The 18166-nt window shown below is 35.5% G+C and overlaps 2 protein-coding genes across 2 annotated transcripts; one reads left to right on the forward strand and one right to left on the reverse strand.

Annotated features, from left to right (window-relative positions):
* Window positions 1-188: 188 nt before the first annotated feature.
* On the forward strand, window positions 189-1772 carry LOC109814221 (uncharacterized). The gene is given in 3 exon segments (XM_083063255.1): window positions 189-999; window positions 1001-1428; window positions 1430-1772. Coding segments are annotated over 3 exon segments (1356 nt in total). The 5' UTR covers window positions 189-324; the 3' UTR covers window positions 1683-1772.
* Window positions 1773-4641: 2869 nt separating this feature from the next.
* PRORP1 (proteinaceous RNase P 1) lies at window positions 4642-9080 on the reverse strand. The gene is made up of 6 exons (XM_020378579.3): window positions 7540-9080; window positions 7331-7420; window positions 7074-7255; window positions 6680-6800; window positions 5736-5804; window positions 4642-5496 (listed from the first exon to the last, which is right to left on the reverse strand). The coding sequence occupies exons 1-6, from the start codon at window positions 8569-8571 to the stop codon at window positions 5389-5391; spliced, it is 1602 nt and encodes a 533-aa protein (XP_020234168.2). The 5' UTR covers window positions 8572-9080; the 3' UTR covers window positions 4642-5388.
* Window positions 9081-18166: the final 9086 nt, after the last annotated feature.

An 18166-nucleotide genomic window follows, 5' to 3' on the forward strand; every position in this document is an offset into this window, starting at 1 on the left:
TGGAAAGTAGTTATACAATTTTTTTTTTCTTTCGAATTATGTCATTATGTAATTAGCATTTTTTATTTATATGAATTATAGCCACAACAACATACAAATATTACTTTAATCTTTCATCATTAATGAGACTAGTGATTCGTTGGAAATTATATTATTGTAAGCCGACTTTACCAGAAACTTGTATTGGGCCTAAATATAGGAATGTTGTATTGGGCCGCATAAGGAGAAGGGAGGGTAGAAAAAAGTGGTTGGCGATGAGGAAGAGGAAAGTTAGTTGCTTATCCTAATGGTAAGCGAGAGAAGGAACAAGGAAGGAGGCGAAGCATGAGTAGTTATAGCTCCCATTCCATGCTTCTCCACAATGCTAAAGCAACCCCCTTCAATCTCCAGTGCCACCCCTCCCTCTCTGGGAACCGGCGCAGCGGCGTCTCAGGGGCTGGGCGGCGGCGTTACAGTGGGGTGCGGTGCTGCATGGAGATCGACATGGTGAAGAACCAGCAGGGCACATACGCGGCGAAGAAGGAGAAGGTGGTGGTGCTGTGGGACCTGGACAACAAGCCCCCGCGTGGGCCCCCCTACGACGCCGCCGTTTCGCTCAAGAGCCTGGCCGTAGGGTTCGGGGAGCTGGTGGAGTTCTCGGCCTACGCCAACCGCCACGCCTTCGTGCACCTGCCGCAGTGGGTGGTGGAGCAGCGGCGGGAGCGGAAAAGCCTGGACATCCTGGAGCGGAAGGGAGCGGAGAGGGCGTCGGAGGCGTACACGTGCGGCGTGTGCGGGCGGAAGTGCGGGACCCACGTGGAGCTGAAGAGGCACTTCCGGCAGCTGCACGAGCGGGAGCGGCAGAAGAAGCTGAACCGGCTGAGGTCGCTGAAGGGGAAGAGGAAGCGGGAGCGGTTCAAGGAGAGGTTTTTGAGGGGGAACCATAAGTACGACGAGGCGGCCAGGACGCTGCTGGTGCCCAAGGTGGGGTACGGGCTGGCGGCGGAGCTGCGGCGGGCGGGGGGTGTTTGTGAAGACGGTGAGGGACAAGCCGCAGGCGGCGGACTGGGCTCTCAAGAGGCAGATGGCGCATTCCATGAGTCGGGGGATTGACTGGCTGTTTTTGGTTTCGGATGATTCGGATTTTTCGGAGATGTTGAGGAGGGCCAGGGAGGTTGATTTGGGGACGGTTGTGGTCGGCGATTGGGATAGGGCTTTGGGGAGGCATGCTGATTTGTGGCTGCCTTGGACTGCGGTTGAGAATGGGGAGGTGGACGTGGATGTGCTTCCCAAGAGAAGGAAACATGTTTTCCAAGACCATCACTTGAATGGGGAGGAATTTCTGGTTTTGTATAGTGAGGATGAGGATGAGGATGAGGATGAGGATGAGGATGAGGATGAGGATGAGGATGAGGATGAGGATGAGGATGTGGAGGACTATTATGAAGAACAAGAGGAGGAGGAGGAAGATGGGTTTTCTATTTTTTGATTCTTTTTCCGATCACTGTTTCCATATCGGAATCAACTGTTATTATACTCAATTGAGGATGTACTCTTGTGTTATATGTACCACAATTTTATTATTTCCATTGCCTTGCTTCTCAACTGGAACTGGATTGGCTTCTGCAGCTTATCTTTCTGCTCTCACTTGTCATCCATTTTATTCTTTGACAAAGTTTACGTGTGCTTCAGAATTAAAATAAAGGTTTACAGTAAATATCAAAATAGGTTAGCAATGTGAAATTTCGATTATGATCACAGAATGACACCGAGTAATTGCATTCTTCTTTTTATTTTTTGAGTTCCCTTGAATAGATATTATGGATAAGATGACAACCGTAAGCTGGGGAAAGATAGATTGCACTATTGCAGTTTGGTTGGTTATTGACGTCTCGTGTGTCCTCTACATACTCGAGTTTAATGTGGTTATATTTTGTTCTTTTACGGCTATTGTCTGCTTAAGTTTATTCGGTGAGCTAGCTGACATTAGTCACTTTTCTTGGGACTTACTTGTACTTCATTTCACTTGTTCTAACCTCTGTCCAATATGATTCAAATTATAGCCTAAACATCTCAATAGTAATGCTATAATTTGGGTTGCAAGCTGCCAAAGTTTATGACTCGAGGCAAATATGATTGTAGTTATAGTACGACTTAGTTTCTTCCGCAGTAAAAATCAAATTTTTACACCATGTGCATGCTTGAATGTGCATAATTTCATTTGCCATTCACTAATTTAATACATGTAATCTATTGAATTATTCAGTATCCATTTTTCTAAAATAAAAGTTTCACAAAGTTCGATGCAATTTATAAATTTTCATTTATTTATAGGTTTAAGATTTGAAAGATTTTATGAATCCAGATTCAAAAATTAGCCACTACAAATTTTCAACCTTGGTATCCCCCCCACATTCCGGTTCAAAATTTTCCACTAACATATAAAACTATCGATTAGCATTTGTCGATGAAAAAAAATACTTATAAACCAAAGGACTACCAAATGTCAAAAATAGTACCCATTAAATAAACTAGTAAAACTAACAGATACCATGACAGATATATTAGAAATATTTGAGATATTTTTAATATTGAGATCTTTATGATAATACCTCTTGCAGCAATCTGCTTGAAACTTACAAAATCAACTGTAATATTCTGTTTAAACTTTTACAAGTATATTGAAAATTGCAATACATGAATTCTTATCCTATCTAAGGGAAAATGCAAAATGTAAATCACAAGTATAGCTTGAGTATGTAATTCAAAACAGCCGGAATCCAAATGTTTCTACCTTTTCAAATACAATTGATCTCTATTCATTTTTGGGGTGCTTAACACTACAAGCAATATAACAGAAATTAACTGAATATGAGAACCAATCTCCAACAGAAGCAAACATAAAATTGCACCCAAGCTGTAACCAATATAATTCTAACATGAAGAGGGCAATGGTGTTCACATGACAAGGTGGTGCATAATAAATTGGGGAAACAAAAGAGAGGGAGAGGGAAAAAATAACAATTAAATAGACATGAAAATCATGACAGAAATCAACAAAGTAAAAAAGAAACACTATATTCATATAAGACCTTTCAAGTATAGATTCAAGTATTTTCAAGCATATACAATGAACTGCAACAACTAGGCCTTTCCCACTCCCTTCAAAGACTGAATGAAACACAAAATTCTTGCCACTGATTCCTGGGCACCCCATACTATTTATATGTTAAGAGAGTAAAGAAACAAAAGCGTAGCACGTACGTTCATTTTCATCATAATATCATTCTCGTTCAATTCAAAATCTATAATCATTTCCCAGCAGGCTGGTGGGGACAAGGAAGAACCAAAACAAATGGAGTTGTGAAGGTGTATGATGAGGGTGGAAACGACTTTGAGCAAGTCAATATTTCCCGGGAAAAGCATAGGAAACTCAGGTTTTTCAAGAACTCTATCTTTCAAGAGACTACATGAGTTGGGAAAGTTGGGTTTAAAGAATGCTTAGAGAAGCTCCATGGAAGTTAGGTGCAGATGACCATTTCAATAAGCTAAACTGCTAAACTGAACACGTTTTCTCATGTAGTGCATTTCACTGCGAGGTATCTGACGTTCATGAGTCCATGCCAACGTCTATAATTGATTTGTCTGTGATAATGAAAATGTTAACGTTGACTCGTTTACTTAAAACTTTATTCATTTCTCAGTAGGAAGTTTCACTGAAAATAGAAAGTTTAGATAAGCCATCGTAACATTCATTAACATGAAATATTTCCAGACAAGTATCAAATATTTATGTCAAACAAACACGATAATTGGATAAAAAACCAAACATGAATAACTTGACAACCCAATTTTATGCGTGAAGATCGTGCAAATTAAAAATGGATAATAAAGCAACGAAGAAAAGGCATGCGATTGTGTATTGGTTTCATTAATATAGCTTCAATGGAAGACAAGTTCATAGATATGCAGAACCAACCATTGAACCTTACAACGAGAATATCACATAATGTTGCTAAATTTTCCACCATCCGGATGTTTCCATCTCCTTGACTTTCCCATTAGATAACAACCACCGCTTAAACAAAAAATATGATAAAAGCAATAACAAGATCACCACTAGCATTTCTTTTTCGCTAGATTTGAAGGTACCAATTAATCCAGAGTGGAGCTTTTGGAAGACCATTGCACCAAACTAGCTAAGCTTTTGAAAAAACAAAAAAAAAAACGTTTATTTTTATTTAGAGTGGTCTATAAATCATTATTTATTATTACACATAATAATAACCATATTTACTGCATAATAAGTGATACTGTTACACAACCACTGGTGCAACCAAATCAACCACATGGAGCATCAGGAACTGTTCCTTTTACGTGCCATATAATAGATTATAGATCAAAACAATTACAAAATGATTGCATTCATGCCCAGAATAATAAGAATTCAAAGCCATCAAGCCAAGATAATAAATTTGGCAAACATGGTGTAGCTACTGTAGTATAACATAATATTACGCCATCTCTGGTGAAAGGCTCTTATATAGGTTCTTAAAATAAGAACCAGTTCTTTTTTTCTTTTTTATCATTTGAGTACAGTGACATAGCTTCTACGTGTAAAATTGATTCTTAAAGAACCCATAAAAACCGGGTTCTTGCAGCTAAAAAAGAAGAAAGTAGATCCATTGTTGATACTACACAAAAAATCCCAAGGTACAACAAATGTCCCCAAAATTTTACAAACAACTCGTGCAAGATGCTCATCAAATGTATAAATTGAAGGGGCCAAAATTTTTTAATAAATCGAGTATATACATTCATTTCTTGGACCGAGTGGGCCAAAAAAATCATCAGTTCATCACTAACACCAATTGTACCTGCATATTTTCAGGAAAAGTATGCTTGCACAGCAATGTTATGCAGACTGAAGTGTAGGTAAAGGTGAAGCGGACTCAGTTTCGATCGTGCGATCAACCAGTTCCTAAAATAACTTAATGCCACTTGAGCCAAGGTTCTTGAGCAAAATGCATGGGACAAATTAGCTACACCAATAAGATACTCCCCCAAGCCATCTGATCCATACTGCTTAAACTTTGCCTTTTAAGCATTATTTCTGATTCTGACAGCATATATCAGCTATCAAGGAAAATTTGAAGATATTCCAAAAGGAAGGAGAAACTCTCTTCTTTTTCGGGCAGCCTGGACCTAAAGGAAAAACAATTGAGCTACAAAAAATGTAAGCTACTCAAAAAAGAGAGGGAAATGGTAGCAGCGCCGCATCTTATGCCTTGCATTCATCACAGCTGCTAGGAACTGCAACTCAAGATGAGAAAAAATTGGTATGACTACTGAAAACAAACCAAGATGAAAATACGCCTCCCTCATGTTCACTCAGACGTTGTCCATAGATTATGTAATGATTTTTTTTCTGGATCTTGTAGCACACAACCATTTCCTTGGGATCTCTTGATCATCACTAGTTACAGTTGGCACATGCCAACTACCATTAGCTGATTCCTGCAGTTATATTATATTTAGCATATATGAGTTGGAAAGCTCAGTTTTATCGGTCAATAATTTTTTTCCCTTTGACCCCTTAGAATTGGACAAAATCATCCCAAAATACCAAGTACAGGGTATGAATTACACTTCGATGCTAAGCAAGAATCACTATATAGCCACCATACCATTTGCTCGGTGAATTCATTTTGTTTATATTCAAGTGAACAAGAAACGCAGTTGTGTTATCATCTCACCTGAATAACTATTGAATAACGGGGAGGCATAATTAGGGGGCGTCCACAAGTTGAGCCTAATGTTCGAACCTGTAAACCAAAAAATGCTTCATCAATCCTTTAGTTATTGGATTCAAAAACCCAATACAAAATTCATTAGCAAAAGACAAACAGCACATTAGTAATCCAGCATCGAGAAAGGCTAAAATTCTTGAGAACTGGTTCTAACAAATACATAACAAACTCTAGTGAACTTTGGGAGCAGTTTCCCTCACAAGATTTTATATTTTTTTTAATATAATATACTTGTATAATTAGAAATTGTCCCAATAATTTAAAATGAAGTATAACAAGTCAAATTTATAATATGGCTATTGCCTCCACAAGTTCATACATTAGAATATTGTTCTCACAATTTAAAATTTTTGGATTCGTCATCTGATGCTACACCAATATCTTCTTATAGTTAATCATTTTGTATGTTATCATTTCTTGTGTGACATTTTTATTGATTTCGCCATCGTTTTGTAATATTGGTCCCAAATATTTAAACTTTAAAACCTACGATATGGTATCTTTTTCCATTTTACTTACAAGTTCCAATTCATTTTATTCTTGTTTCTTGCTCAAATTACAATGTAAATAATTTGTTTTACCCCTAATTGAGTGAAAATCCTTTGATTCCAAAATTTGAAAACTCAAGTTTAAAGTTAACTTCTTCCCTTGATTTCTCAATCAAAATATCATCCATAAACAAACATGTAGTCTTTTTTTTTAACAGAAGCGTGATAAATTATGCTATATATGCAAGATCTTAATTTCTGGCCTTGGGTAATCAATACTCAATAGTCATGGTTACAAAAGACAGGCAGAATTCAGAATAGATTTATAATGAATGCATCTTGAATATGGTCAGAGTTATAGTATATATAGCGTATAGGAAAATCTCATATAGTTTAGAATACCTGATGCTTTTCCTTCCATCTTGGGAAAAAACTAGAACCTAGTAGTTGGAACAAGTGGTCCCTCATCTCGTCATTTGTTAACAGTAAGCATTTACAACTGACCGCAGCATATAACCAGTACCTGTGATAAACAAAACAAACACCATTTTAGTGCAACTGAATTGTAGAAGAACTACAGAGACATATATACAGTGAAGAATTTATATTCATATCAATGTTGTAAATGTGTGATAAAACAAATTAACAGCCGAAACCCCTATACCACCAGATTGAGTCAGCTACATGGATCAATCAACACCATTAGGTTCTTTGCAAATGTAAAATAAGAGGAAAAAAAGAGGGGGGGCAGTAGGCAACTCAGTCTAACTAAAATAATATGGAAGTACTACATTACCAGTCATCATTTGAACCTTGAGGAGTGACATAAAGAGCACCATTTTTTTTCCAATTTTCTATAAATCTCCTGTTTTTTGGATTCTGAGCAGGACCACCATTTACCCGACTTATATGCAAAATTACAAGTGGCAATCTCTTCGAAGGGCTCATTTGACGTAATTGTTCAACAACAGTATTAAGCTACAACCAAGGGCACAGAACCATTAAGTAGTTACTTTCTTAATGTTCTAATAAACTCAACAGTTTCACACTCACCTGCGAAAAGCTGAACTTATGCCCGTTGGCAAGGCCTACATTGGCACCATCCACAACAGCATCAAACGGGCCATGCCGCTGAAGCCACTTCTGCACAAGTTAAACTTGTATACCAGTCACTATTTCATTGCTAAATTCTTTTATACATAACCTATCCTATCCTTCACCCAATGTAACCAAACAGAACAATGAATCTTGTTGTGTTGTACCTGAAAATGAACAAAGTTTGATTTGGCTTCTTTCTGGCAAGCTAATTTACACAAGGAGGCAGAAAAATTTTCAGTCTCTTTGGGATCAATATCAATGCTGACAAGCTTCTCCCCGCACGACGAACACACGCCATCCTCGCTGACCGGAGTCTTGGCCACCGTCCAGCGGCCGCTCCCGAGCCACCCTTGTCCATGCCAGCCTCCACCTCCCCTCACAATCCCTTCCCTCACCTTCCTCACATCCCACTCCTCCCTCCCAATTTTCCCAGCATACTCCGAATCAAACCACTCCTCAAGCAACCGCGAAGTGGGTTCCGAAACCTGCCTCACGGTGGCGCGCAACCGGTGCAAAATCTCATACACCTTGTCCTCCTTCTTGGCAGCAACGCTGACTTCCAAGAGAGCAGAAAGCTCAGGCTCCTCAGCCACAATGCCAGACTCCACCATGTGAGCATCGACCAAGTAAGCCTTCTCAGCATCACCCCTCTTGCAGAACCCAAACAAAGCAGGCTCGTAAGATCTGAGCTTGGGAGCAACAGCGACGTTCTTCATCTGCTTGAGCAACTCGAAAGCCATGTCGGGATCCTCCTTGGCAGCGGCAACCCTGGCGGCGATGGTGAAGGTGGCCTCGTTGGGCTGAACGCGGTCGTTTAGCATCTGCTGGAAAATCTCAAAGCCTCGCTTGAGGCCCAAATGGGGAACGTCGCCGTTTTGGAGGGAGCATAGGTAGAGAAGCTTGTTGTAGTGGTCGAGGGTGAGGAGAGTCCCCGATTGGCGAGCGTGGTCGTAGTGGCGAAGCGCTTGCACGACGTCGCCGTCCTTGGAGCAGTCGTTGAGGTTGCGCAGCAGGACTCCTTCGGGAGAGTCGAAGAAGGCTTTTCTTTTGGCTTTGCTCCAGAGCTTGATGGTGGTGCTTCTTGCTTCGTCGCCACCCAACGTGGCCAAGGTAAGGGCGTGGCAACACCGGAGTGGCCGCCAGTGCTGGGATTGCTTGAAGATGCTGCGACTGAGAGGGCAAGCGAGTCTCGCCATCACTGTTTAGAAGGGTTTATTGATGATATTGATATCTCTGGTGTGGACTGTGATTGGGATTTACTCATTTAGGGCTTTCGATTGTGTTCGCGGCTTCCTTCGCCGTGACCTATCAAATCATGGGATGCTAAATTTCCTCTTTTCCCTCTCTAACTGGCCCAAGCAAATTATCCGAAGCCCAACGCGTAGTCAGATTTTTCATAATTGGGCTGGAAGCTCGGTTACCCGACATCTGTGAGTTCATGTGGTAACTTTGAAACTTTGATAATGTTTAATTGTTTTGATTTCTCTCTTGATTTTCCTTCGGTTGAGAGCTGAGATTATTATGTGTCCTTGAACTTCGCTGTTTCAAATTTTCTGATAATAGGTTTTTCTGTCTAGTGGTGATTGTTCTTGTTCAATTTGATAAATTAATTGGAATGGAAATTTTCAGATAGCACACTAGTTGCTTGCGGGTTGCAGAGACTCAGTTGAACTGCTAATTGCGCTCTAACAGTTTGGGCCTAGCATTATTGCATTAACATGTTAGGTTGGAAAATAAAAATGGATGAACTCATGACTATCTGAAACGAGGCCTTGGTCCCTATACCGCATGTTACTAGCACCAGAAAATATCTAATTTAAGATTATAAAATTACAAACATATGTATTATATTGCATGCATATAAAAGTGAACAAATACATAAATACATGCATATAAATATAGTAATCCGATAAATGTGAACTATATATTTTAAGTTATCGGTTAAACAATTATTATTATTTACACAAGTCTACTATTAACTTATAGTCAACAAAATATCCTTCAGCTTTTGTATCACTAGGTAGCCTCCATAGCAACACTCCAATTTTATACATATCTTGTTCTCATACCACATATGATCATCGTAATTCAAGTCACGTGAAAACAAGGGTAAACTAGAGCAAAAAAGAAACAACATATATACAATATAAGAATGTCACATCATCATCTCATCTCTAACAATACAACACAAGACATCACGTTATACCACACAGATCAACACCATAACTTAGTTTCAACATAGCAACACATTTCATGACAAATCAATACAACATATGAACAACACAACCAACTCAACAAATCATATGCTCAATACAACAATTATATGCATCATCACGTATTTCAACTAGAAAATCTCCTACAACACAGGTTAAGTAGTTTAAGTAACTTGATCCTACCGAACCCACAACATAACGTGGTCTTTTCAGATTTGCTAGATCAAAAATAAATTGGATATAAATCCACAACATAGCAACTCGATTTCTCATATGTCACTACTTAAATAAGGAAGTCAGATACTATTGTCAAGGTAGAATAGCTAGATATGGGTCTATCACGTAAGCCTCCTATGGGATTAGTCCACCGACTACCCTCAAAATACTATGCCCTTCCGACTCGATCATGCCCACACACGGTACCAATAAAGTCCCAGAGCAGAAACAACACAATATCCACTTCAAGGGTCAGCTCCCCAAGAATAGTTTTCAACAAATTGGACTCTCAGAGAACCTCAACACAATATCCACACAATGAGATATGTATCTTTCAAAAATGTCTCCTTTAGTTCGAAGTGATCAACAAAGCTCAACAACACGACAACTCTTTATAGATTCAACACAACTAACAAAATCAACACATAACTTTACATGTTACCACTCAATCATCACAACTCATTCAACTCTTTAATTAACATACATCTCAACAACTCATCGTATATTCAACACAACTACACAGTCTACATACAACTATATCAACACACATCTGCACAGTCAACATACAACTCTATCAACACACATCTTACAACTCATATCTACTTCTCAACTAACAACTCATAACAAATCATCACATACTACTTTATCATATTTTCATGTAAAAACTAAAGTCAATAAGTATTCAACACTTCATCAATTATAACAACATATCTTCTTCTACAACTAATGCCCGGTGTAACACAACCTACGTTTGGCGTCATTTAGGCAGGGAACTCTCTGTCTTGCCCACCCCTAATGCTACAAAATCTGTGCCCGACATGGCTAAGGCAAATGCCCCTAAGACCTTGAGCCTAGCGTGGTAAACTACCACGCCCAACCCCACCTTAGGTAGAGAGTCTCTACGTAAGTATTGCCCGACGTCACCACCTTGACACCCGGTGAAATCCAAACAAAGAGTTTTGGCTTGGCCACACTGGGTGTCACTCAACTTTGAGCCTAGCGTCACTAATCCAGAGAGCTCTCAAGGTTCCCATGCCCGACTTCATTCCAACCCAAGACGAGTCTCTCTCCTCACACAAGGTGCCTCCAATCCTGCACCTAACATGATTGAGATAGAGAACCTCAAGCTAGACCAACTCCCGACGCCTTGAAGGCATGCCCAGCGTGGTATCAAAATTTTGCATATGTAAAACTTGATTTTGAGCCACAACTTGAAATCCAACAAGTTTTCAACACATGCAACACAAAATAGCAAGCATATACATCACAATCAACTTAAAAATGTACTCAAATTCAACATGCAAACAAAATTTTTAAAAAATCATCGATTTTGGCTAACAACTCAAAAACCTTATTTCTAACCTTCTTCTCACTTAGAATTTATCAACACAACCACACACAAATTAGATTCCACACTACACAACTCAAAATTAGTTTATCAATCCTCAGTTCATCCAACACAAAATTTTCCAACTTCCCTTACCTCGAGGTAGCTCGGGTCCAAGGTAGAAAAGAATAAAGATCAAGGCTCTGCAACAAAAACAATGACTTGATTCAAGGTTTCTACTACATGAATCACAAACAACATAGCGTAGAAAGGATTGGAAGAAGAAGAGTGAAAAATTTAGAGAAAAAAACTCACAGACCAAAGACCTTCTCTCTAAAATTTTGAGGGAAATGAGTTTACGAGACTTTGTTCAAACAAAAACTTTATATACTCTCTCCTCCAAGGTTAAAATGGATCTTTGCCTAGAAAAACTCCCTCTCAACACCATTGAAGCCCTTATGGGATCCTCAAACCCCAAGTCTCTCAACACTGATTAACAACTCACTCAACAGTATTAAACAATTAAGAATAATATAACACTATTATAACTTACAGTGTTACACAAACAATAAGTACAGTACTTCTTGTTTAAAAGTAAGAAATTATTGAATACATTTGCATATTTAATTTCTAGGACACATTATAACAATGCACCTAAATTAGTAATAGGAAGATCTAATAAGTTTGTGGTGGAGATAAATATATATATATATATATATATATATATATATTAATTTATTTATTAATTAGACTAACATATCATTAGCCTTAAAGCAAATCTTAAAGTGTATTTTTTTAAAATTAATAATATCTTTTGATAAAATAAATATTTTAGAGATAGTTCTTGAAAAAAGTATTTATATTTGTATATCTTTTAAAATTAGATTTTTGAAAGTGAATTTTTAAGAATATATATATATATATATATATATATATATATATATATATATATTGTCTTTTTCTTATATCTCATTATTTATTGACCTTATCAATTTTAATGATATTATTAAAGTCTATTTTATTTATGCATTTTAATAGTATTTGTTAATACTTTTTTTTTCTTATTTGAATGAAATAAAATAATATATTTTTATTCTTCTTAATTATAATGTAGCATTCTTATTTTTTTTATTTTTTTGTTGAATTTTGCATTTAGATAATTTTAATAAGTTTTAACTTTTTAAAATAATTTAATATCATATTTGTAATAAAGTTTGAGTAAATAAATATATCTAGTGACTTTATTTTAACAAAGGATATTTTTGTAAAAAAATATTTATAAACTCAAAAATATACTATTGTAACTAAACATGAAAATATTTAATTTCCAGAAATCATATATGAATATTCCAAAGAACTTTTATAAGTAACCAAACATACTTTAGTTATTTCCAAGAATCATGATTTCCTGAATTTGTAATTCTCGAGAATCATGATTTTTGAATATAAAAGGTTAAAACCCTAATTTGGTCCCTTATAATATTTTTTGTTTCAATTTAGTCCTACTTTAATTTTTTGTTTCAATTTGGTCCCTAATAATTTAAATTAGTGCAATGTCGGGCTTCCGTCCAAATTATTTAAACGGAGTTAACTGTTGGCCACGTGGATGTCACGTAGATGCATAGGTGGATGCCAAATTTCTTAAATGCACCTGAAACCAAAACGGCTCATTCTGGTTGTACATGTTGTATGTTAATTTTGCATCTGAAACGGGTCGTTCCTGGTGCAAAATTAATACATCACGAGTGCAATAGAATGGGTCATTCTAAAACCAGAACGAGCCATTCTGGATTTAGAACGGGTCGTTCCAGAACGCCAACCACATACGTACATTCAACAAAATGCCACAATGTGGTTCAAAAATTGAAAATAAAAATTCATAACATAACATAAATTTAAAGATAGAAATATGTTTCAGAGACTGAAAACAAAAATTCATAACATAACATATACTAAGAAAATTCATAGAAATTACTAAGAAGAGAAATTGTAACGCCCGATTCTAACGCCCAATTTATATAATAATAATTATATATTTCTTATATAATATTTTCGCAAATATATCATTAACAATATTTTTTTTATGGATAAAGATAAAGAAACAGAATATTTTGTGAATTTAATACATAACATAAGTATTTATAATAATGTATTATTATACACAATATTTCTTTCTTTCATTTCTATTACAAACTTTACATTGATAATAGAAATAAATTTACAATAACAATTATAATAGATTCATCAAATAGCCTCCACATTCCAATTTCTTCCAAGAAAGACAACAGCTATAATCACTGTAAAATGCTCTGGAATCCCAAGTAGATCCATCTATTTTATAATATATTTAATTTAAAAAAAACAAAGAAAAGAGAGGAGTAAGAACAATATCCAATAAATACAATAATTCAAAAGAATATAAAGAATTATTTATAATCAATATTAAACATATATATATATATATATATAATATATATACAAATCATATATTAGATTTTCATGATACAATAAAATTTGAATTATACTTGTAGTGACTAGTCAGGATAAATGAGCATCATCAAAATATCAACCAATAAAAGGATATTTCACCTTAACCAACAATAGGATATTTCACCTTCATTCTTTACTCATTTAAATCCCCAAGGTCAAACATCCAGCTACAAATAATTCAAACTTTATCTTCTATGGCCATAGAGTAATATTTATCTTCATAAATACGTGAAGAAATAACAACAACGAGTCCAAGATAGTACAACTATATCATAGTTGATTATAAATATATTTACAATAAATATATTTACGTAAAAAGAATATATTAAGAATACCAATGATATAATAATTAAACAATATAAAATGTGAACACCTTAATAATTAATATGGATAAAAATAATCATAGGTTAAGCAAATAAATGAGGTTAGGGACACCTCACTAGATAAATACACATAAAATAAATAAATAAATAAATAAACATAATAATATATAAAATTTTAAAGAGATAAGGTTCTCCTCCCCCTTACCTGAATAAGCAGGAACTAAAACTTGAGCAGAACCTCCTCCTCTAGATTCCCTCTTTCTTTCCCTCTCTCTCTCTCTCCCTCCCTCTCTCTCTCTAGAATTTTCACTTTTCACTCAGTTATAATTTTTCACCCCCAGTCTCTATTTATAGGCATCCTGGGGTCCCCGGAACGGCCCGTACTGATTTCGGAATGGCCCGTTCCGGAGCCTTCAAACGTGGGCAAATTTCTCAACTGGAACGGCCCGTTCCAAAATCGGAACGGCCCGTTCCAAAAAAGCAGAACGACCCATTCTGAAACCAGAACGACCCGTTCTCAATCTTAGCAGAACGGCCCGATCTATCCGAAACGGCCCGTTCTTCTTCCAGACTCAGCAGAACGGCCCGTATTGCTTCCAGAACGGCCCGTTCTCCATACCAGAACGGCCCGTTCCAAGGTCGTTCCGAAACAACAAAAACAACACATTTTTAATACTTGGAACGGCCCGTTCCAAGTTACCAAATTACCCCTATAACTTTAATAAAATTACGAAAATGCCATCAATAATTACGAAAATGCCATTAAATAAAAAAACTGGGTGTTACAGAAATCATCTAGATAACGCTGAAGGTGCCAATAATACATCTTATCTACATATAACACTGAATGGCTGACAGGATATCAACATTATCTACCTGTACATGTGGTTGTGTGGTAAAATGTTGATCCTGTGTGTCCTCTTCCTCTACTTCAGGTTGTACCTCCTCAAGAACAGGTTGTTGTTGTTGGGTACATTGGTCAATGACTTCGAGAGAAAACACCATGTCGTTTCATCCTTGACTGTAAGTGGTTCACTCCAATTTGACTAACAATGAAATAAAACTTGCCACCATTGTCTTTAGTGATACACTACATTGTCCTTAATGATACACTGTATAGCCCAAATGTTTAGCAATTGAAGTTATCAATCCCCATTGACAATATTACCAAATCCAGTGTTTGAAATGTTTTGTACCTTGGGTCTTTTTCCTTGCACGATTCACAACTATGATTTAGAATCACGGGCGTGAACTATAATCATCGACCGTTTGAGTTTGACATTCTAGAATCAAAACGGGTCGTTCTGGTTCTAGATAAATTAAAGAAATTTGGTATCTACCTATGCATCCACATGACATCCACGTGGCCAACAGTTAACTCCGTTTAAATAATTTGGACGGAAGTCCGACATTGCACTAATTTAAATTATTAGGGACCAAATTGAAACAAAAAATTAAAGTGAGACTAAATTAAAACAAAAAAAATATTATAAGGGACCAAATTAGAGTTTTAACCAATATAAAAATACTTTTCCCCTACCAAATACTATCTAAGAATAATGTAAGACTTTCTTATTCATGACATAGTAATGTTTTTTAAATGTTGAATGGTATAATTTTTATTAATTTATTTAAGATATAATATTAAATTACATATGAGAAAAAAAAGTATTGTGATAAGATTTGTGTGACCGATATCTAAATAAATAAAAGATTTAAATATGATTTGTCCTACAAATTTAGGATAAATTTATTTTGATTTATTAAATTTGAAATTATTATTTTAAATTCTATAATTTTTAAAACATTATTTTAATCTTTCGAGTCAATGTTTTAAAAATTGGATTAGACCGGCCGGTCGGACCAGTTGAACTGAGAACCAGTGATCGAGCCGGTCCGAATCTTGAGTTGGATCAGTTATGCATTTGACCCATTTCAAATCGGAGTGAACTGGTCAGTTTTTCGATTCAACCAGTGAATCAGTGGGTCAAACTGATTCAACAAAAAAAATTAATAAATTTTTATGTATTTCTTTGTACAAAATAAAAATAAAGACAATTTTAAATAAGATAAAAATTAAAATTTAAGATAAGATATGAATTTATTGAAATTTATAAGTATAAAATATATTTAACATGAATATTTTTTTATAAAATTAATAAAAATCGGGTCATGCGGTTCTATTAGTGACCCATCAGTTCAACCTTTAACCCATTGACCCAGTACCCTAACTGGTTTGATGATTAATAATATATATGAAAATAATATATTAAAACAATTATATAATATCAATTATATTTAATATAATATTTTTATTAATGGAGACACCAATAAATTTTATGAAACAATAATTGAGAGATTCTCTAACAAAATTTACGTATAAGAATTAAAATTAAATTAAATTTAAATAATTAAAAATAAATTTAACTCAAATTTGTGAGAAAAAAAAATATTTAAACCTATAAAAAATAATAGAATTCATGAATGAGATAGAATATTGATAAACTGAACCGCAACCGGAGTAGGAAGGAACTGGACAGGTTATTACATTTCTGAATTCCGATAGCGTCATATACGACTTGACATTTGTCTTTTTGCCGCAAAAGTGTAGCTTCTATCGATAAATTAGTCGCTGAAATTAAAAAGAAATATAAATGAATTTTTAAAATTTCCAGTTATTTTATTTTAAATTAAAATTTAATTATTTATCATTATTTTAGTATTTAAATGTATAATAATATGATTATTTAAATATTTTTAACTTATTTAATTCTTTTTATTTTGGATATTAATAAGAGAGTGTTGTATATCTTCAGACAATTCAAATGATAGTTTTATAATATAAGCATAGAGCATTTTCAACGAGACTTTATCGGTTTCTTATACTTTTCTAATAATATTTCACATAATTTTATAATGTAACATTACATTTTTTTCAACGTTGGATTTTATTAATATGTTTTTTTATTAAATTATATGTTATTGTAAATTATTTGTTAATTGTTGAGAAAATCTATGAATTTAGGAATTCTTAAGAATTTTTAGTTATAAAGAATTGTTTCAAGCTGAGGTCAAGTTTGACATGTGAGAAAAAAGTATATAAAGTATTTATTACGAAGTGAACTTCATAAATTTATTTATTAAGAAAGTTAGAAAGAAGTTAAAGATTGGGGTTCTAGAGGTAGAGAGATTTTCTTCCCTCTTTTGAGTCCCTATAAAGCATAAAACCCGTCACTAGAGATTGTTGAGTAGCTGTGTTGTGATTCAAGCCCGTTGAGTTGAGAATCAGAGACCTTAGAGAAATAGAGCAAAATCCTTGGAGGGTCTCATTCTTTTCTTCTCTTCCACTTTTCCGGGTTAATTCAGAGCAAGGGGAAGCTATAACTTAATTCTTAGATGATTTATAATTTGTATGTTGTTTGAATTTCATTGAATTGTGGTTCTGTTGGTTGAAATTTGAGTTTGAATGTTGAAGTTCGAGTTTTGTGGTTCTTGTAGCATGTTGAAGTGAAGTTGATGATTTTAGTTAATTATTAGTTGCATATTATGTTTTTAGTTGGAAATGGGATCGTTATGTTGTGTTGTTGTAGAATATGACATTGCATGTTGGATTTTCCTGAGTTTTAGGTAAGGAGAGCGAAATTCGTGATTCTATGAAGTACAACAATCACCATGGCGTTAGGCATAGCTTCAATGCATCAAGCGTGATACAAGACAAAATCTCTCTACCTTACTAACGCCAGGTACATAATTGATAGCATCGAACGTGAGTTAGAGGAAAGCTCTTTGACTTGGTCACACCGAGCATGGGTTGAAAGGCACCGGGCATATATGTCCTTTTTGTTCTTTGACTTTCACTACAAGAAAATTCGGTATTTCAGACGGCAAAAATCCGTGGGAAATGCCCAAAATCCGTGGGTAATGAGGCATTTCCGACGGATTACCGACAGATAATAATCCGTCGGTAAATTAGTCGTCTGAAATTTACCCACGGATTTTTATCCGTGGGTAATTACCCGAAAATTATAATTTTTTTTTAATTTTAATAAATTTATTAATGTAACAACCCTCATATTTGGCCTCTCAAGGGTTCTATTTCACGATATTTCATTGTTTAGTGTGCTTTATCCTTACTTGTGCAATTTCTGGGAAACTTCCCAGAAGGTCACCCATCCCTGTACTACTCCAGGTCAAGCACGCTTAACTATGAAGTTCTTATGAG

Source organism: Cajanus cajan, chromosome 9, assembly GCF_000230855.2.
Source record: "Cajanus cajan strain Asha chromosome 9, NIPB_CcT2T_4, whole genome shotgun sequence".
Taxonomy (NCBI): Eukaryota; Viridiplantae; Streptophyta; class Magnoliopsida; order Fabales; family Fabaceae; genus Cajanus; species Cajanus cajan.